General features: G+C 42.8%; 1 protein-coding gene across 2 annotated transcripts in view; it reads right to left on the reverse strand.

Annotated features, from left to right (window-relative positions):
• TMEM178B (transmembrane protein 178B) overlaps positions 1-20,024 on the reverse strand; it is a 228,049-nt gene extending 208,025 nt beyond the window's left edge. For both annotated transcript variants that reach the window (XM_068142186.1, XM_068142185.1), the window contains exon 1: positions 18,627-20,024. In XM_068142186.1, the coding sequence (XP_067998287.1) occupies positions 18,627-19,008 (382 nt within the window). In that variant the 5' untranslated portion in view covers positions 19,009-20,024. The remainder of the gene's footprint in view (positions 1-18,626) is intronic.
• Positions 20,025-20,368: the final 344 nt, after the last annotated feature.

Here is a 20,368-nt window from a genome sequence, read left to right on the forward strand (position 1 = left end):
GAGCTTATTTAAGACTACTTTAAAATGCAAATTACTCCAGCATGCTCATCATATGGCTATGGATCCACTAACATGGAAATATACACAGTCCAGAAAAATTCATGATCTGAGTAGGCTCACCAGGGCTTGGATGCTGAGAGTTAGGAGTGAAAACTCCAGGTAAGGGTCCATCCTGAATTTACACAACAAAGAACAATCAGCATGATTTTCCTCTGATTTTTCATGCTATTCTTGATTTAAGTCTGCACACCTAACCTTGTTTTAATATGGAATTTCTACAGGATCACCAACAGAACAACTGACAGGCAGCCATGAATTGCATGGACATAAATACATCCAAGGGCTATGGTAGCCAGAGCTGGTACAATAAATGATTGCTCTAACAGATGACTTCTCAGTGCTGCATTTTATGGAAGCAATCTGATTGCTGATTATTCCAAGCAGCAAGGGGGAAAAAAAAGATACTGTGATTACTCTCACTTAATGATTTTGGCAACCTGAGCCTGTCCTGTCATGTCAGTGCTACCCGCAGCACTAAACCCACAGCAATGGTCCATGGCTTAGATGCAGGGCAGAGTTACTCAGGTCCTATGGAAACATCTGACAGCAAAGCAGGAGCAGCTGTCCCATGGGCACTGCACAGAGTCCCAAGACTCTGCACAGAGGTAGCAGTGCAGAGGATCCACACAAGAAGGGGTTGTGCTGCTGCTCCCCCACCATGTGCCACAGAACACAGGTACATGGCAGCACTAAGGAGAGCTGCCAAGCCAGTCTTTCTCCATAAATCACCCTGCAGCCATGACTGTGGAAGACCTGCATTGCCAAAGGTGAGGCTCCAAGGGCAAGGCTACGAAGGCAACTTTGGCAGGTGTTGGTGGTGCCTGGAGACTGTAACTTGTCTGTGTTTCTCTGTAATCCTGGCCATGCCTCATTTTGCCTTTCCCTCACTTCTTGGTGCAAGGTAAAGCTGCAGAAACTACAGTTTCCTGTAGGTCTTACCCCTGGCCTTAGCTGATTCGAAGGGGTTAATTCCAACAGACTCTTGCATCCTTTCACATACTGCTCTGTGTATGTGCCCCATGCTAGTCACAACATCCATGCAGAATTGTATGGCTTGATACAGGCTATACTCTGCCTGTAACAGCAGAAGGGACGTGTTTGGTGATGGAAACAAGCTGATCCATGCTGTACTTTCACAAGACCTGTATCCCCTCTAACATTAAATGTTGCTTGTAATAGCTGTTTTTCTTCCCCAAATAACTTTTGCAGCCCTGCTGCTGAAGTGATCTGAAACCACAAGACTGAAGTTTGAATGGCCCTGGATGTTATCAGTGAGCCGAGCCATTGCTCTGTGCCTCGGCCATCATTTTCCCTTTCCACTACTCACTGAGATGCACACACAGATCCAAAGGAAAAGACAGTCAAATGTGGTGAAGCTATCAGACATACTGCTCCTCATCCTTGAAGGAAGTCTTACTGAAGTCAGGTGAACATCTAGGTAACTGCAGCCAGTAGAGGGATTTAGGACCTCCGTGATGCATGACAAAGCTGTCATTAAAGCAATAAAGCAGTGCTGGCATCTTGAAAAATGCAAAGATAGCAACATAAACAGTAAGGAGGTTTTGCTTTATCATAAATTATTCCCAGCATATCACAGTTAGCTCTTGAGCCTCCTGAATTCCCTGTCATCTATGACATTCATATCCCCTTGGAGGAACTGTTGTGTTATCCAAAAGCTCTATTACACAAAGTAATTCAGAGTCCCATATTATGTTGGGTTACATGGCTTATGTTGTACACTGATTTGTCTTCTCCTCCCCCCTGCCCACCTCGAGGTTTTCTCTCCCATCTCCAGTACACTGGCATCCTGGATTGCAGAGGGAACTGTCTCAAGGTCATACCAAGATGCTTCAGCATGGCTCAGCGACAAAAAATGGATATAGCCAAAAATTTTGTTTAAAGGCAATAGACTGAAAACAGTGCCTGTGGCCTGAAGCAGCCTTGATTTATTTAGGATACAGAGGTATATATGCACACTTCTAAAAGCTGTCTGTACTTCACCAGCTAAAACAGCGAGAACACATGAGGCTGTGATCTGTCAAGTGATCCTTTGTCACTCCCAGCACAGCCCCATAATCCTTCGGTTGTGATTATGCAAAGGAATATTACATGGATCCTGTAAAATATCTCTGATTGGATCAATGCTATTTTCTCCCCCATTGACAAGGTCTTACCAGAGAATGACTGTAATTCCACTGCTAACACTGTCTTAGTGAAATCCCCCAATAAATCCTCCAAGCAGCACTGTTAGTAATACCTTTATTAGACTAACTAAACAAGATATTTATATGCAGGGCTTTCCAAAGGACTCTGGCTCCTGCTTCAGTTTCTGGAGGAAAACTTGATGAAAAGTGCTCTGCTGGAAGACTTGCCCCCAAGGAGGCTCTGAATGGATATAAATGGAAGGTAACGTTACCCTTTTAGGATTCACAGGGTTAGGCACAGATTTCCCCTTGTCCAGTCCACACTACAGCAAGGACCCAAGTGCATCTTTAGTAGAAAAATTTTATCCTGAGTCTGGTTCTCAGGCAGGATTGGAGTTCAGGCTCTCCCCACATATTCCACAAACATGCTGTCAGTACAACAGTTTGCTAACAGTCAAAGGAAAACATGATCTTTAAGCACATGCTATCATTTCAATATTTGTTCAAGGCTAAATCCTGGCCCTCATACTCAACAAAAGAGCTGCTCCCCTTCTAGCCACTGCTATCACAGCTCACCAGTGCTTCTGTTCTCCTCCTCTCTTACCCTTCTCTCTTTGTGTGACTCTCATCTAATCCTATTCCATTTCCTTTTCTCCAGGTTTTCATTTCCAGTGATTTTATTCCCACACTGACCTCCCCTTCATCAGTGAAGATCAATTGTCACCTTCTGGCTTCAAACATGATGCTCCAATCTGATGAAGAGCAGACTCCAGAGATCATCTTGCCAAGACATTTTTTTCAGGCTGCCTGAGTGCTCAGGTATCCACTGCATCTCTGCTTTCCCTTGGTTCATTTCAATGAAGTTACCTCTCAAGCCATGAGAGCTACAAACATAGCTACCCTCCTAAACCTTTAAACAGAACCATAAGAATCATCAAGTACTGTGTCTCACATAAAACTCAAGCACAGCCAAAAGACCACAGTGTGCACAGCTGTACAGCAATTAGCAGATGAAAAAGCTATGAAGACAATACATCAACAGAAAAACATCAAACAAAGCACAGCAGAAAATATGCCTTCTTAAATCCTTTGAAACCAGGCTGGCATTTGTGATGAGTAAACTCTGGCTCCTACATGTTTCATGGGAAAACTTTCTCCATATTCTTTACAGCAATCCACTGAAATGTCAGAGTCACTTCTCAGCACCCAGGCCCTTAGAAACAAAGGAAGAATAATTTATATATTAGCCTTTGAACAGGAATAGTCTGATGGTAAGAGAAACTGTTAATGATTACAGTGAGGACTTCTGACCTATTTCCTCCATCCACATCCCGTATTTTACATGTTGCCTCTACCTCCTGACTCAAACAGATGTGCACCAGATGCCTAAATTGTGATGTCAGCTTTGAAGGTCATTGCTGTGATGGATAGCAAAACTTTCTCAAATGAAAACTTAACCTCAGGAGCACTGCCCTGCCTTAAGGGGTAGACTGTGATAAATGCTATGGCTGTGAAATTGCCCCATATAGACAGCCCAGGTTATGGACCCCAATGACCTTGATTAATACATTTGCACATTGATGGGATGCAAGGTGCATGAGACAAGCTCAAGGAAAGGCACCAATTCATCAACCAGGATCCATCAAACCTCCCAGGAAGTTTCTGTGGCCTCTTCCAATGCCACACAGAATGCTGTGCTCCTGTTCTGGAGGAGAGATGCAGGTCAAACTGCATTTTAGCACAAATCTAAACCCTGGAAAGAAAGTACTGAAATGAATGGAGGAGTGCTCGTATCTGCTCCCTAAATGTCAAGACCAATCCTACCCTGGTGTAAATTACCACCAAGATAGATAAAAATGAGGCAATTTGTCCCCTCTGAGAGACAGACAATTCAATCATGTTTAAAAATGCGGGGCCTAAAGACATGTAGTGAAATATGCATCCTACAAACAGTCTGAAAAGTCTTAAGTACCCAGAGGAGGTATTTCAGTGCCTAACTCACATGCCCAAGATGAAATTCAAGCCGCCTAATTTTCATAGTGGCAGTTACAGTGTACCATCTCACCACAGCAATTAAGTGCAGGTCACCTCAAACTTCAAGTCCAGGAAGTTTCAAAATGCCATGAGCTATGTTCAAAGGGAGGAGAACTTTTCAAGAAGACATGTCCTTCCAGTTGTCCTAATGCTACCAGAGAAGAATTACACCCTGGCTGAAGTACAGCAACACTACCAAATAGATGCCATCACCTCTTGGTTCAAAGCAAGGTTGGCAGCAGGCGAAGAAAAGCTTAGGCCTGAAGACTTCCCCATGCCCCAACACTACAGGCAATCTTCTGCTAGAGAAATCCTGCATCTTTCTCTTTTCTCCCTCTTTGTACATTCACAGGAAAAGAAGACTCAGGTGCTGAAGAGTTTGTTTGCCCCTGCTGCTGCTTCTCCATTTGAAGGCATTGACAATGCAATTAGTTGCTATGTCACAGGCAAGATGCTAACAGTAATGGATGAAGAAGAGGGGGAAAGACATGCTACCAGTTTCTTATGTGGCAGAGAGTGCAGGGGACATGGGCAAGGACAGAACAGGGTTTTGGACTGCAGGGATAAGAGGGAAAGGTTGAGAGGGAAGAGAAAAGTCATCTTTGTAGTGCCATCATTGTCACTTTAAGGTCAGACCTTACTCTGACATACACCTCCCTCCAACCATTCAAGTAGACTCTGCCTCCTGTCCTTGAGGACATTTAAACAATACGCCCCACATTTCCACATGAAACCCCTTGTTTAAAGACCTCTGTCCCAGATTTGAAACAAATCCCTGGGGCCAAGATGATGCAAGAGTCACTTCATCCCTGGAAAGCATGGACTTTATGGAATAGTCAGTGTGACATGTTACTGTCGTGCTCCATCCCCACAAGGCTGAGATCACTGCTGGGAGTCTGTGGCTACCTTTCGCAGTTTCCCACCAGGATCAAAAAATTTGAGGGAGTAGCATTTGAAACCTGGAGGCTCCCCAGGTAGAAAAGACCTTTCCACCCTCTTGGATATAAAATGATATTTCAAAGAAAAAGATGCCTCAAATCTACATAAATTAACACAAAGCCCCATTTCTCTCTGCCCTTGTTACCAATCCTCAGCAGTATACAGCACCATGATCTTCTGCCATAGATATACACCTCCTAAAAAGCAGCTGCCTCACCTTCACACAGCTCAGGGAACAGGCAGAGAACCTCACATTTAGCTGCTCCTGCGTATGTGACATGCACAAGAGTCACCAGTCTCCCTCCCTCAGTCTCTGCCACCACCCTGTCTAGTTCCCCCAGAGCAGAACAGAGGCTGCTCTTTGTAAGGCTAAGGTCATTCCTCCACAAAAGTAGAAATCAAAAAATCTCTTTTCTGATCCACCTTAGATGTAACCCTGCTCCTCCAGGTACTCAACAGTTTCTTCAGTAACATAGACAGCAGGTTTGCTACTAGGAGTCTGAAGCAAGGCTTTCCAAATGTCCAGAAAAGCAAGGCATCCCACCTTATCTCTCTCCATCCTGACCGATGGAACCCTACTTCCACCTTTTCTGGGAGCTGAACTATAGCCCAAAAGGCTATGTCAGATGGTGTTTTCCTACTTCTAGTGCTGTGGAGCCCTTCTGTTGCCTGTAGGATCTTCTCCCAACACTTTTGTGAGAACTGTGGTCTGCTGGTGCACACACAACTGAACAAAACCCAGGGACTGGGTGACTTTAGCCTTCATAAGATTATGGATCCTGTGGCAAGATCCTAATGGCTATAAGGTAATTCATCCAGCATCACCAGCTAAATAGCCAAACATTATGTGAGCTGAAATACACATCCCATGGTAATTTAAATATGTGCAAATAAGAGTTTAATTCTGCTGCTGCCAGCCATCTTGAAGGCTTAAATATAGTACAGAAATTCTCTTTTATTTTATATAAAGTATTTTAATGAAGAAATTGAAGGCTCTGCACACTCCTGGTTTGTGAATACAAATGGCTGAGAATCTAACAGGCTTTTGCTGTCACTGAGTTAAGGCAACATGAAATGAAAGCACACAAAGGAGTGAAGAAACAAAAAACCTATTAACTGCATTATCTAAAGGAAAGTTAGGTAAAATGTGCATTAAGGCACAAAGTCCTCATCCCTAGTCCTTCCTAGATGTGTGGGATGTCACAAAAAGGAAATAAAGTGCAGCTCAGACCTAGGTGAAAGAGACAAAGCAGCTGGGATGGTGCAACTGGATTTGTCTTACATTGCTTCCCCTCTCACCAGTCACCTATGGCTGGTATCAGGCAGCCCAGTGACAAACACTCCTATGAGCAGGTCCTGCTTGATACACAGCTGAATATGCTCTTCCTTGGGGAAAAAGGAAAAAAAAAAAAGAAAGAGGAATTAATAGTAATAATAAATTAATCCTTCACAGTCCTATGGCATGTTTCACAAGGACACAGCACTAGGAAGGACCGTGCTCATTTTTCTTGTACAGCAGGTAAGTATATCACATATACTTCCTAAAGATATCTATCTTCATCCTTAAAATCTGTTAGAAGTACTGTGGCCTCATCACTCCTTCCAGAGCCCCACTTCAGCATAGCTTCCAGTCTACATGTACTCATGGCCCACACACACACTGCTGATGTTGTCCTCAAACAGATCTTCCTCCTCTCCTGTGTTTAACCCTGTTTCTTCTGGTTAACAATTATATTTGTAAAATAGATCTTTCCATGACTCTCCTCACAATAGTAACTCCACTCTGTACCCACTTTGAATTCATCTTTCTCAGAGGCAGTTGACATGATGAGCAAATACTATAATAGTGAAGACTTGATTAACACCTTGCCCATGACTTCAACATTTCTTTACTTGAAATATCTGGTCAGCTCTGTTCTTCAATCACACCTGTCTTTCTCCTGGTCAGTGCTCTACCACTGTCTGTCTGCACTTCAAGACAAGTCTACATTAATGAACCCCGTACCACCATGGAAGTGTATTCTGTGGTCACATTCCAACTGCATGCTGGGTGAGATTCAAGTATGCACTGTTCCCACTCTGAAAGGAAACACACTGCAGTACCTGAGCGGGGAGAAAGCCATCTGAGCCCAAATCTCCTCATAGCCTAGATGTCTAGAGGAACAGAATTCCAGCGTGCAAAACAGAGGGTATTTGTCCCACAACATAAACATATCCTCCAGGACCAAAAGTTCACATTAAAAGAAATGTCACATCTTTCCTACCACCCAGGCCTCAACATCACCTAGTTCTTAATATATAATATTCCAGGCCTTCTTTCCCTTGACAGTGTCTCATTTTTGTGGGAGCAGCAAATGTCTTAAGTTCACTCTTCTGTGTCTTGCCCAACGAGAGCTATCACCTGCTCCAATATAATTAATGACAGAATGGAATGGAATGGAATGGAATGGGTTGGAAGAGACCTTCAAGATCATCGCATCCAACCTATTATCCAACACCACCTAATCAACTAAACCATGCAACCAAGCACCCTATCAAGTCTCCTCCTAAACACCTCCAATGATGGTGACTCCACCACCTCCCCGAGCAGCCCATTCCAAGGGACAATCACTCTCTCTGTGTAGAATTTCTTCCTATGATCCAGCCTAAACCTCCCCTGGCACAGCTTGAGACTGTGCCCTCTTGTTCTGAATTAAACAAGGTTATAACCCTGTTATTAAACAAGGTTAGTCTCCTACTTCAGGAAATCTACTGTTGACCACCTTCTTGATACTCCCTTTCTCAGCACTTGTTGCTTTCCTTTGGTCAGTCCCTTAAGCACAGTGTAAACTGTGTACTAATTACCTTAATGCTGTTACAAAGCATTTCCTTAGGGGCAGAATATAAAATCTGTCACCAAGATCTTAATAATTTAGGTCTACAGAATGTCCTTGCCTCGAAACCCAGTAACCTTCCTGGCAAAATACATCAGAATAGTTTGACACACTTCAAACAGAAAAACATATGTTGTATGCTTATTCCATTTCCCCCTGTGCATTTTATTAATTAAAGTAAGTTCTGAGAACTTACTTTAAACTCTACTTAATATTATTATGATTAAACTAAAAGGTCCACTGTGGCCCAGACAACTTTTTCTCTTTTCTTTAAATATAGATTTGCTACAGCTCATTCCTAATGTGCTATCCTAATTAGACAGGTTTATTGAAAATCCTTTTTACTGGACTTGCAGTGTTACATATCACACCTTTCAGAAGTCTGAGATGGAAATTATCTAACTTCCCAATTTGAGCCCATTAAGCTATTTGAATTTTTCCATTTCCCCTGTTCCTGTTAGCTGTCTCCTTTGTCTCTCTGATCAGTGTAACATTTCCCCTCTCCTTAAGCATTATGGAATATCATATGGGCAGAACTGGGTGATCTTGAGGACTGGTGAATACAAAAGGGATGAAATTTAAAGCAAAATGCCAGCTCATGCAGTTAGGGACTAACAGTGAGAGATTACTTTCCAGTTGTCAGCTGGGCTGGCCACTAAGCAAGTGACAGATGCTCTCTATTAACCCTTCTCCCTTCCCAAAGGGGAAGAGAAAGGGAGAGAGACCTATGAGTTGGGAAACTAAACCAGCTTTAACTAAACTAGTAACAATAAAATTAAATGTATGCAATGTCCCCAGACTTCTGTGGAGAACCATGTTGACAATTCTGTACAGTTACACAGGATGAACTCACAGCATGAAGGTAGGGAAAAATTATAGGAGAGAGTCAGTAATGGTGACCTCTCTGTCCCTTAAGCTTTGTTTCAGTGTGTCCTCTGTTCAGCCTACAACCCTGTTTGATCCTGTCAGTCACCAAAAAGACAGAGCTTCACACTGGATCCTGTGTTCTCCCTCCATCTTCCTGCTCCAAGCCTGGACCATCCCTGTGACAATAAACATCAGCCACTACCTTAGCCATACTAAGCTTGCCTGGATTTTCTGCCACCTCCCATCATGAGTATTAGGAACTCCTTGTCTGCTTTCAATCTTTTATCACCCTCTTTATCATTTCTTTTTTCCTTTCCACATGCCAGTGTTATCCATGCTGCATTCTCTTATTCACAGACCTTTTGTCCTGCATTCCCCTCTCTATTCCTGCCTTGCTATCCCAAATCCCAGCTGACCCATACCAGTTTGTTTCTGCCATATCTCACATAGTAGAGCATTTCTAGCGGCCTGGCTAACTTTCTCCACTATAAACACACTGTTCCTCTATTCAGTGCTGCTCATTTCCTAGATGTACTACCCCAGTCCAACACAGTTAAGTCTCAGACTCATAGTCATAGCCAACTATTTCCCACATTTGACTTATTCCTCAGACCCTCCCACTTCCTTCAGCCCCCAATTCATCTGTTAAGCAGGATTTCACTCAGGACTTCCATGAGGAAAATGACAAAGTAACATTTTCATCTTGCAATAGTTTTGGGTTTTGTTTCTTCTTCCTTTCCTACAGCTCCTTCATTCTTCTCTCCCACTTACAAAAAACATCCTATGATCTGACACTGAGCCAGTCTTATTCTGTCTCCTAACTTTCCTTATGGCCATTCTTGTCCTCTCATTCTCTCATCTTAACCTCTTACACTCCTCTGTCTCTTTACTCGCATGATGCAATTGCTATTCAATCTCTTTCCTCTTAAAATAGTCTCATCTTAAAATATTTACTTTCCTCTCTAAATATGTTTTTTTCACTCCTCCATTTTCATCACCAATTTCTCTGAATATGACACCACCTGGAGTTTCCCCCACCAGTTCAGTGCAGCTCCCTCTCCATTCCAACTTCCGTTGCCCAAGTCTCTACATAACATACTGGACAGATTTCAGCATAGTCTGGATAGTCTGTTCTCATCTGCTGCAGCATGTTGGCTACCTTCAGTAGTCGCCTGTGCTGTTTCAACCTGAAATGGTGTCTGTCTTTATGACATCAATCACTTGTCTTGCACCACCTTTGAATCTGCCCCTTTTTCATGTCCTTCATGACACTCTTCTTCTCTCAGCTCTGCCAGAAGTTCATGGAGCTTTTCTCTTTCTGCATTTTACTCCTTGGTAATTTCTATCATGTAGTTTCCACTACTATCTCCATGCAGCAATTTTCAGATTCACCCCTCCAATACAAACTTGTCCCCCCAGGTCCATACCCATGGTCTCTCTAATACTCCCTCACAGACATACAGATACCAAACAGAGCTTATCATAGTTAAAAGAGAGTTCCTAACGTTCTTCTCTCTTCTTTACTATATGCTCTCTTCAGTAATTCCCCTCTTGATCATCACAGCCACGACTATTACTTTCCTTGTTTTTCTGGTCAACAATTGGAGCAACATCTTCATCTCATGTCTCTCACTACATCCATAGATCCAGGGGATGTCTAAATTTTGCACATCCTTTCTCCATCCAGGCTCTCATTATCTCATGTCTTTATTACTTCAATATTTCTTTTTCTGACCTTTACAAATGTGATCTAGCTCTCCATGTATCCATTCAGGATGTTGGTAGAAATATCATTATCCCAAAGACATCACTCTAACTGCATCATTTCTCTTAGCAGCTGTGGACAGCTGTCCCAGTATCTATCTCATTGATGCAATCTACTTGTCTTCATTAATGAAATGTTCCATTTTTCCTACAGTAAGCCAAAGAGGTCAATTCCCATCACCTTCTTAGTAATTTTTCAAGCAGATATGACCCATGACTTTTCTGGTGCCATCCTTCAATTTTTGGAAGACCATCTCATAAACACCTGCAACTCCTATTCATTAACCTTCTTTATAACTCTTCAAGGAATCCTGCATTTCATGGAGCTTACAGAAATGTGGTTAGCCTGATGATGTTTTAAAACCACTACTGGTCACACTGAACATAATTACCTTGTCATCTTGTATTCTCTCATAAGGCTGCATTATTCACCAATATTTCAAGTGCAGTAACATGTCAAAAGGATGGGGATGTTTTTCTAGTCCATGGTTTCTCATCCATGATTAAGGCTCATAAATCCCATGATAGAACTCTAACTGGTATTAATAATAATGAATGAAATCCCTATTATACTGCTACTGAACTAAGGTAGAAGAGATTAAGTCACTTGCCTCAGGTAATGAACAAAGACTATGGCAGAGCTTGGACTGAATTCTGGCTTTGTAAACCCTGTCCTAACTGCAGCACTACTCCTTCTTCCATCGCTTTTGGTAGTTACCTACAAAGGATTGCCATTTCAGCAGGCTCGTCTGGGCAGATCTGAATATTTATTTGTGGAAGAGTTAGGCTTTATGAGAAAGAAAACAGGGACATTCCCAATTTATAGTCTGATTTCTTTCCTGCAGAGAAAATATGTTAGTTTATATTCTTTTATTTTAAGTGAATTTTATTCTAAATGGCCTGTTAGGGGCATTTGGATTCTAGAATCCACATTCTTTACTTATTTATTCCTTAAAAACTAAGAAACATCATCTCATTTCCTTCTTTTGCTCTTAAAGAGGTGAATATGCACTCAGGGGTTCCAGCAACACTTTGTCAGCAGTGAGCCATTAAGTACCTTGCATTATAAATGATTGTCATTTTTGTTGCAGAACCTACAAGACATTAAGTCTTCTTCCTCATTCACTGGCTCTGCAATAGTTAATGAATTCATTACACTCTTGAAGTTATTCAGAATGCACTGAAAGACTTTTTTCTATAAGAAAAAAAAAAAAAAGGCAATATTGAGATGGATTTTTATTGCTGGAAATGACAAAATAGTTCAGATCATTTCATCTCTATTTAAGTAAAATAATCTTTCCTGGGTTTAGTTTTACAGCAAACAGAACACATCTGCACTCATATTAAATCTTTTTTCCACAATGCTTTAAAAGTTTTCAAGCCGTAGAGAGAAAGGATAAAAATGCTGAGATTTCTCAAAAGGATTTGGATGCTCAATTAAATGAACAGGAATTAAGCATGCAGTCCTGCAGGCAGCTCAGCAAATATCAGTTTCCCCTGAGAAGGGCATGATCCTGTCATTTTTACTCAGGCAAAATTTCCATTTGTCTTTGCTCGCAATTCTGCTTGAAAGCCAACAGCTTGATAGAAATTTGCTCTTTAGAACAGCAGGATTAAAAACAGTTGCAGCTCTGTTAAATTACATATACGTTATTATTTTTAGCAGATATATATTATCACACTAATTATCTCAGATGTGTCAGAGGAACATGTCAGGTTCTCATTACTTGTGGTAAAGATACCTTTTAATGAATTGCTATTTAAGTTTGATGCAATTAAAATATTAAAATTGCTTATTTAAAATACCATGGGGCAAATCCTCCTGGAACTCACATGCATGAAACACCACTGATTTCATCCTTCAAACTACTTGAGAAAATCTCTGAATGAGCAGATGCCTTTGCCATATCTTAGAAACATACATTTGTTTAGCTTCCAATCTACATCAACAGACTGAGAATAATTATGACATTAAAACCAGTGAAGGCTAAATACCTGGGAAGCCTAAGAGTCAACTCACAGACTGTCTACTGCTTAAATTTCACTGGATCCCTCCAGGTGGGACAGATGGGAGCATGGACCTTGCATTGGCCTTTCTACCCAGGGACAGTTTTAACCTCAAAGGAAACACTGAAGGCCTGAACTTGCTGCATCACCATGTGCAATAAAACATTTAGTATTGACTTCACTAGGATTAGAAGCAAGACATAAACAAAGTCCCTTGTTTAATGAACCTGGTTGAAAAACGGTTGGGATTTCAAGGCCACATTTTAAACAGAGCATTTGGATGCTCTGGCATCTGAGGGGTGCATGAGAAAACGGCTGTCCTAATTTACCTGGCAAAATCACTGCATTTCAAAAGTCCAACCTACGGCATTGTAAGGTATGGTTTATGAAAATAAATCTCTGTACTCTTAAGAATAGCTGCAAATAGCTCTCTTCAGACTTTTCAAATTGTGTAGAAGGACATTGAGACACTTGAACGTGTTCAGAGAAGGGCAATGAGGCTGGTGAGAGGCCTTGAGCACAAGCCCTATGAGGAGAGGCTGAGGGAGCTGGGATTGTTTAGCCTGGAGAAGAGGAGGCTCAGGGGAGACCTTATTGCTGTCTACAACTACCTGAAGGGTGGTTGTAGCCAGGAGGGAGTTGGTCTCTTCTCTCAAGCAACCAGCACTAGAACAAGAGGACACAGTCTCAAGCTGCACCAGGGGAAGTTCAGGCTCAAGGTGAGGAGAAAGTTCTTCACTGAGAGAGTCGTTCACCATTGGAATGGGCTGCCCGGGGAGGTGGTGGAGTCACCATCCCTGGAGGTGTTCAAGAGGGGATTGGACATGGCACTTGGTGCCATGGTTTAGTCATGAGGTCTGTGGTGACAGGTTGGACTTGATGATCTTTGAGGTCTCTTCCAAGCTTGGTGATGCTCTGTTTCTGTGTATAAATAATCCCTAGTGACGGCCAGAGTAGTCCTGGTAAGCCTTTCTTCCTCAGTTGTGCCGTGTATCTGACACACCAAAACAGAATGCTTTTATCCCACAAATCTTGCATATTATTTGGAGTGGAGGTAGCCTACACAGGAATTAGTTGTTTTGTTGTTTTGGGTTGGTTTTTTTTTCAGTAATGGCATGAGCTAAGTGTATTCACAATAAAATCTTTTTAAATAGGATCTACTATTACTTCCATTGATCTTCAGGGAAGAAAGTAGGTAAAAGGGGGACTGGAATAATGTCATTGTAATTTGGTTTGGTTTGGGAGTTTTTTGTTATAAAATTGGATTCCAATGGCAGGCAGTAGAGCCCCATCCAGACAGGTTTCACTGGCAGTCTTCCAAAAGCAAGATGAAAGGTCATCTGAGTAGTAATTGCTTAAATGGAACAGCCTCTGGTTATTGTGCAACTTCTTCATCTACTTTATTGTACCTTTATAATTAAATGATGTAATTCCTTTTTATCCTTTCTCATTTTCCTCTTGACTAGTGCAGGAAAGTATCTGAGCAGCTTGCCATAGGATGCAGACGAACTCTGGGGCTTCCAGGGTTTTTCTGGGTCACTACAAGTCATATATAGGGAGTCAGTGAGCTGCTGGTTGCCAAAGCAGGACATAAACTCTGTCTTCCCCCTGCCACAAATGGACACTTACCTGCATTTCAACTCACTGCTTGCTTATTGGTGGAGGTGGTTAGTTCACTGTTTTGTGGTAATGTGAGAGAATGCCACTTAAACTAGAAACTCAGTGGTAAACAGACAAACTGCTTCTAATAGGATACAGAGAACACTGTATTCAAAGGAATGTTAAGAAGAAGGGGTACTTGATTTATGGAGGAGACTAGACAGACACCTAAGAATCAGAAGAGCCTTAGAGTATTGTGCTGAACAAACCCAGAGCCAGCATTTCTTGACTCTGCGAGGCTTTAGGGATCAGGAATGAAAATCCATTCCTGAGATGCTAAAAGACTGGAGCAGATACAAAAGTAGAATCAGAGGACCAGCTTCATAAATTCCTTTTTACTGGTCCTTCTGTACAAGAGTACTTTCCCTCAGTCCAAATAGCCCATTCAAACACATCAAGGATAAGTCAGATGAGTAAAAGTTCGTAACTCTGGGCCCTGGGTTTGCACATGCAACCCCAATCATTTTTTTACTGTATTTTCTGTTGTTTCTGTTTTGATTTTTTTTTCATCCATGATAACAAAAAGAACAAATGAACTGCCTGATTTTGATGAAGCTTTAGAATATTCTTCAGGCCTTTGGTCTCATACCTGCCTGCCTCTCCCTGAGAGTGCTCACTTGCAACAATCTGTTTTAATTCACTGCCTATTTATCTAGCCTTATTATTTTGAAATATGCAACTGAGTTCTATGCAAATATAAAAAGGGGGATAAAAGAAATATAAACAGGGCTATTAGTGTCTGTCAATCTCCCAATAAGAAATCTGAAGTAACAGATCTACAGTTTTCCTAGGAAAACCTGACATAGACCTTTTGCTTTATTTGCCAGAAAGTAAAAAGTAATACATATAGAATTACAGAATTGACCCAGACTATTCTGAAACAACTGGCTTTTAAAACCACTAGTGTCAGAATATTGCCAATACCTTGGAACCTGATCCTGCTACAAGCCATTGTCTACAGCTTCTATTAATTTCAGCAGAGTTCATAAGCAGAATAACTGCAGGGTATTTGCAAATCTAGTTAAGCTCTTAATGACCATTTTTTGTTATCCTTTGATAGACAAACCTACCATTGTCAATACTGGAAGTTTTGCCTCGGGAAAAATGTAGGATCTGTCTCAAAAGACATGGATCACTTAGATCCTGTCCAGCTTAAGGAAAACAAAAAGCAAAAGCAAAAGGAATAAACAAGCAAACAAACAAACAAAACAAACCACCCAGAATTACCAACCCTCAGTAGTATTTACATTCAGTTACATATAGCACACACAACATTTGGGGCCAGAACCTGCTTTAGTTTATCCAGTTCCAGAAGAGATGTGCAGAATTAAGATAACAGCTGTCAGAAGACAGAATAAAAGGCCTATGTACCAATGACATCCTCTTTTATACAGTATTTGCCCTGGAGCTCATACAGAGAGAAGGAATGTGTACCCTAGTCAGGGTATTTGATTACTACAGGAAGAGAACATCTGCAGCTCTTCACACCTGCACAGGGCAAGCTCTGCCCTGGCATCCACGCCTGCAACCTCTAACATCAGACAAGCATAGAATTGAAACTGGAAAAGCAAAAATATACTGCCAGGATGGACCTAAAATACCTGCCTCATTTGGAACCCATAGCTGCTATCAACATTGGTCAGAGATGGCAAACTAATTTATTCCACTCTCATCATATAGCTGAGGATTGTAAAGAAACAGTCTAGTAGCTGGCCTTAGGTGGGATCAGGGATGCTAGCTGACTACCCATGTAAAGCTGCCTCCTTCTAATTCAGTAATTCCAGCACACTAAGATTTTTTACAAATTAGTATTTTACATCCCATTTTTGCTAAGGGGAGAGTAAAATCCACTAGTTCTTTTTGATTTAACAGAGCTTGAAGTGGACAAGTAATTCTGTAATACCTCCAGTTTTATTTGAGCAAGTCAAATACTTTATCAGATTTCCATTGTACTTGCTTTTCTATGTTTTAATCTGGAGATGCCAAAGGAACACACCTCTGTAGCATTAGTGCTAATGAATGTGACTCTTCATCATGGCTGAGAGTTATAGCACAGGCAGATCCTCACTCCAGAAAAACCACCAAAGGAACTATAATGTTGGTATTCAGAGTTACCAGTCTCCCTCCTCTAACATTTCCCTCAACATACAATGAAGTTTGTTGAATCTGTATCAAAAAACCTTTAGAGAAGGCAAGGTGTGACGTACACTGATATCTGCACATACCTCCCTTATGTGCACAATTTGCACTTCTGGCCTTGGGCAGCATCTCTGTGAAGTGGCTACCTGGCCATCTGCATTTATGTCCAGGAATATGTGCGCTGGAACGCACACTCTTCTCATCTCACACTCATCTCTTGCTACCAGCTAAATGCTCTATATTTAGAGTCAGTACACTGCACACACACACTCAACATACACACAAACACACAAAAATTACAGCAGGGTCTTTCAAAGAATTTCTTTTCCTGTGTTTATCCACCTCAGTTGAGTTGCCACATTCTTTATGGTTAGCAGCAGAGTTTCCATTACACATAATCCAGCACCAGGCAATTTAAGCAGTTTCTGGCTAGAGAAACAGACATTCTTGAGCCCAGGACATGGCAGCTGGTGAAAGAGGAACAAATCTTACTTATTTCAAGATGAAACACCTCTCTAATAACTGAAACTCCATTTGCCAAAGGTGAGCTCCAGTGACACTTTGGCCTGCTGTTAAGATTGAGTTTCTCTATCTATGCACGTGGCAGAGCAATCCAGCCCTCCACAGCCAGCCCAGCATGTCCACACCCTCACCTACATGGAGAAGTGGAATCCTTCCCTCAGCACTGAAACCAGCATCTGGGTACCAGGGTGCTGACAGGGTTTGGATGTGTTCATATATCCACTACAAATGAGACTAAAGTCACCAATGAATTTCACAAGAGGTCATTAAACAGCAGCTAGACATTAAGAGTCACTATAAACACAGGCTGGATCCCAACTAGTGATCTAAGTTCCCTGCTACTCCACTTGTTTGTACTATTTTAGTGCAACTCTATACCACGCTACTCAGCTCTACTGCTCACTTTTAAAACATATGGAACAAAATATATACATTGGCAAACACATGTGAGAGTATATCCCTCATGAATAATTAGCTTTAAGCAATAATTCTGCTTACAGTGTCTGAAGAGGGAATTAACACAGGCTATCAAGGGAGTTTGGGACAGAGAACACACTTAGAAAACAAGTCTTTTTGAAGATTGCACAGTGCACAAAGCAATGATTTCACTGTGATGGAAATAAACCACTGGGGAATCATCTAAATGCAGCAGAAGAATCATGGGAGGGAAATGTTATTTCATTGTATGGAGTAACCATGCAGTGGGGCAGCAAAGATGCTGACATCCTTTCCTCAAACCCTCAGAATCCTTCAAAAGCATGTATCTTTTATAGGTGGGTTTTGTGCATATCTCCCCTTCCTACACTTTGAGTCAAAGAAACATTTGAGGCAAGCTGACCATCACCTTGAACTGATACTTTAGGTGGAAAAAAAGGAGAAGAAGGACCGAAAGACAAGAAAAAACAGCACAAAAATGCTACAGGCAAACAGATGCATCTCCACCCCAAGAGAAAATTCCTTTCTAACACACCTAATAAATGTGTGTCATGTTTTGTAGACATGGAAAATACTCCAAAACATAGTTCAGTGTAAACAGTAAGCTGGGTTTCCTCCTGCTCTTGACCATTTCTCTTTGTTTACTCCATTTGAGGACAGAAAAACCCTACATTTGATCACTGCAAACAATGTATTTTGGGACTGATGGGCCATTTGGTATGGAAATTATGACATATAGACATATGTAGGCTTCAGTAAAATAATCTATACTTTGCCTGAGTCACTAGGGTCAAATAAAATTAGAAATAAATAAAGGAAATAAAACCCCAATGTCTGCTTTATTGATGCTTTTTATTTGTATGTAGAAAATAATCTACTACCATGGTGATGGGCTCACTATATTAAGCTTGGAGAGACAGAGACATGAAAGAGACATTCTGGGGTGTGTCTGTTCTCACCTCCACTGTCTTCTTGCTCTCAAACCCCTCACTTCAGCAGCAGAGTTCCCATGGGAAACTTCTCTGGCAGTGCTTTGAGAAGCAATGACCAGCAAGGCCAGTCCACCCATCACAAGGAGAGGTTAGAATCACCAGCTCCCATCTACGAGCACAAATGGCTCTGCTCAATCTCTGCCCAACTCAGGAGGGCCTGGCATGTTCATTTGGTAAAAAACAGCCCTTACCTTTAGCAATGAGCTCCTCCAGCTCTTGGTCAAATCCTTGTCGGTGGCATTTCCTCCAGAGCCCCATGTTGGTCGAGTTGTACTGTCTGTTGCACTCATCGACTGCACTCATAGCAAAGATCTGCCTCCTGTTCCGTGCCAAGAGGAGTTTCCCTTCCCAGCGGTCCAACCTAGACCTGCTGGCCCTGAGAGGCAGGTTGTTGTTGGAATTATAAATGAAGCCAGGATCATTTCTCTTAGTGGTGATGCTCTTGCACCTCTCTCTGTGCTTCCTGGCATCAGTTTCATACCAATGGTCTGAGCAGATAGCCACAGCCAGCATGCCCAGTGCACACAGAGCTAAAGAGAGGCCAGCATACAGCAGCAACCTTCCAGCAGCCATACCTCAGCTTCACAGAAACACCATGGGCATCTTCACAACAGGCAAAGCCCTTGAGTGTGAGACCACACAAAAATCTCTGGAACAGCTGCTAGGTGTCACTTGGTAGAGACCATCTCAAACATTCCCAACGCTGTGGCTCACATCAACACTGCAGAGGGATGCTGAGAGTGCTACAAAGTTCTGCCCCGGAGGCAGTCCAGGAGTCTCATCTGCCTCTTCTCCTCTGCAGAGGAGAGCTGGTGAGAGCCTCAAACACAATCCAGCCAATGATCCACCTATGCAAAGATGTCCTGCTCCCCTCACCAGGAGCACCCAGGGGCTGAAGAGATATATCCCCCTGAGGAGACCTGAAAGCTACGGTTGATCAGTCCATCAATCTCTTTTAATCTGGCCAGCTCGGAAATCCAGAAGACAGGGCTTTCACATCAGCAGGCTCACCACGGCATCATCACAGGACAGAAAAGTTCAACAGCTAGAGATCTCCCGCTTGCAAGCTGCCAGTTATCCCGCTTTCAGGAATGGGTGACTTGCCTTTTCTTTGTCAGTGGCTCAGCCAGAGCATCATCGTCTGGATGGTCGGTCGTTTGCTCGGGTTTAAAGCAGGGTCGAAAGGGAGGGAGCAAGACGCGGGAGGAATCTGTTGTTGTTGCTGTTGCTGCTGCTGCTGTTTCAAATCGTGGCTAAAATGTAACCTCCCGGGCTGGATGTGGAAACGCAGGCATGCACAGGTTTCTCCCTTAGCAGACTTGGCTGACAGTCACTGACATCTTGGCTTCGGAAACACCTCAGCTTCTCCTCGCAAGCCTTGCCATTCACTCGCCTGCTTTTGTCGTCTGCGCTGTCATCAAGGCAGCGTAATGCCACGATCCCTTCCCCCGGAGCGCCCTAGCAGCGCTTCGGCTGCCGGGCCGGGGAGAGGCAGCGAGGGCAGCCGCAGGCAGCCCCGGCAGCACCCGCCGCCGGCCGCGCACCTCCCGCTAGGCAGCACTGGAACCAGTCCTCGGCCCCAGCATCGTTTCTCCACACACACGCACCCCACCACCACCCCGCCCTCCGCTGGTATCCGACAAGCTTTCTCGGTGCCCGTCGCTGGGTCTGTGCTGTGCACAGTTTCGCTAACACGGCGGCACGTTAGCCATCTGCAAGATGAAGGCGGGCGGGCTGGGCTAGGGCTGACTGAGAGGATGCGAAGGAATGGGGAGGGGAGGGAGGTCGGAGGAAATCAAACCAAAACAAACCGGGGAGGGAGAGGAAGAGGAGCTACACACCTTACACGGGGAGAGGAAAGCAGCCCCTAACTGTTGTCAACAGCTTTCGGTCTGCACCATTTCTCTGCCATATGGCCTGATCTCCACGTTGG

Source organism: Melanerpes formicivorus, unplaced genomic scaffold (genome assembly GCF_026170545.1).
Source record: "Melanerpes formicivorus ecotype bairdi unplaced genomic scaffold, bMelFor1.0.p_v2 SCAF_8, whole genome shotgun sequence".
Taxonomy (NCBI): domain Eukaryota; kingdom Metazoa; phylum Chordata; class Aves; order Piciformes; family Picidae; genus Melanerpes; species Melanerpes formicivorus.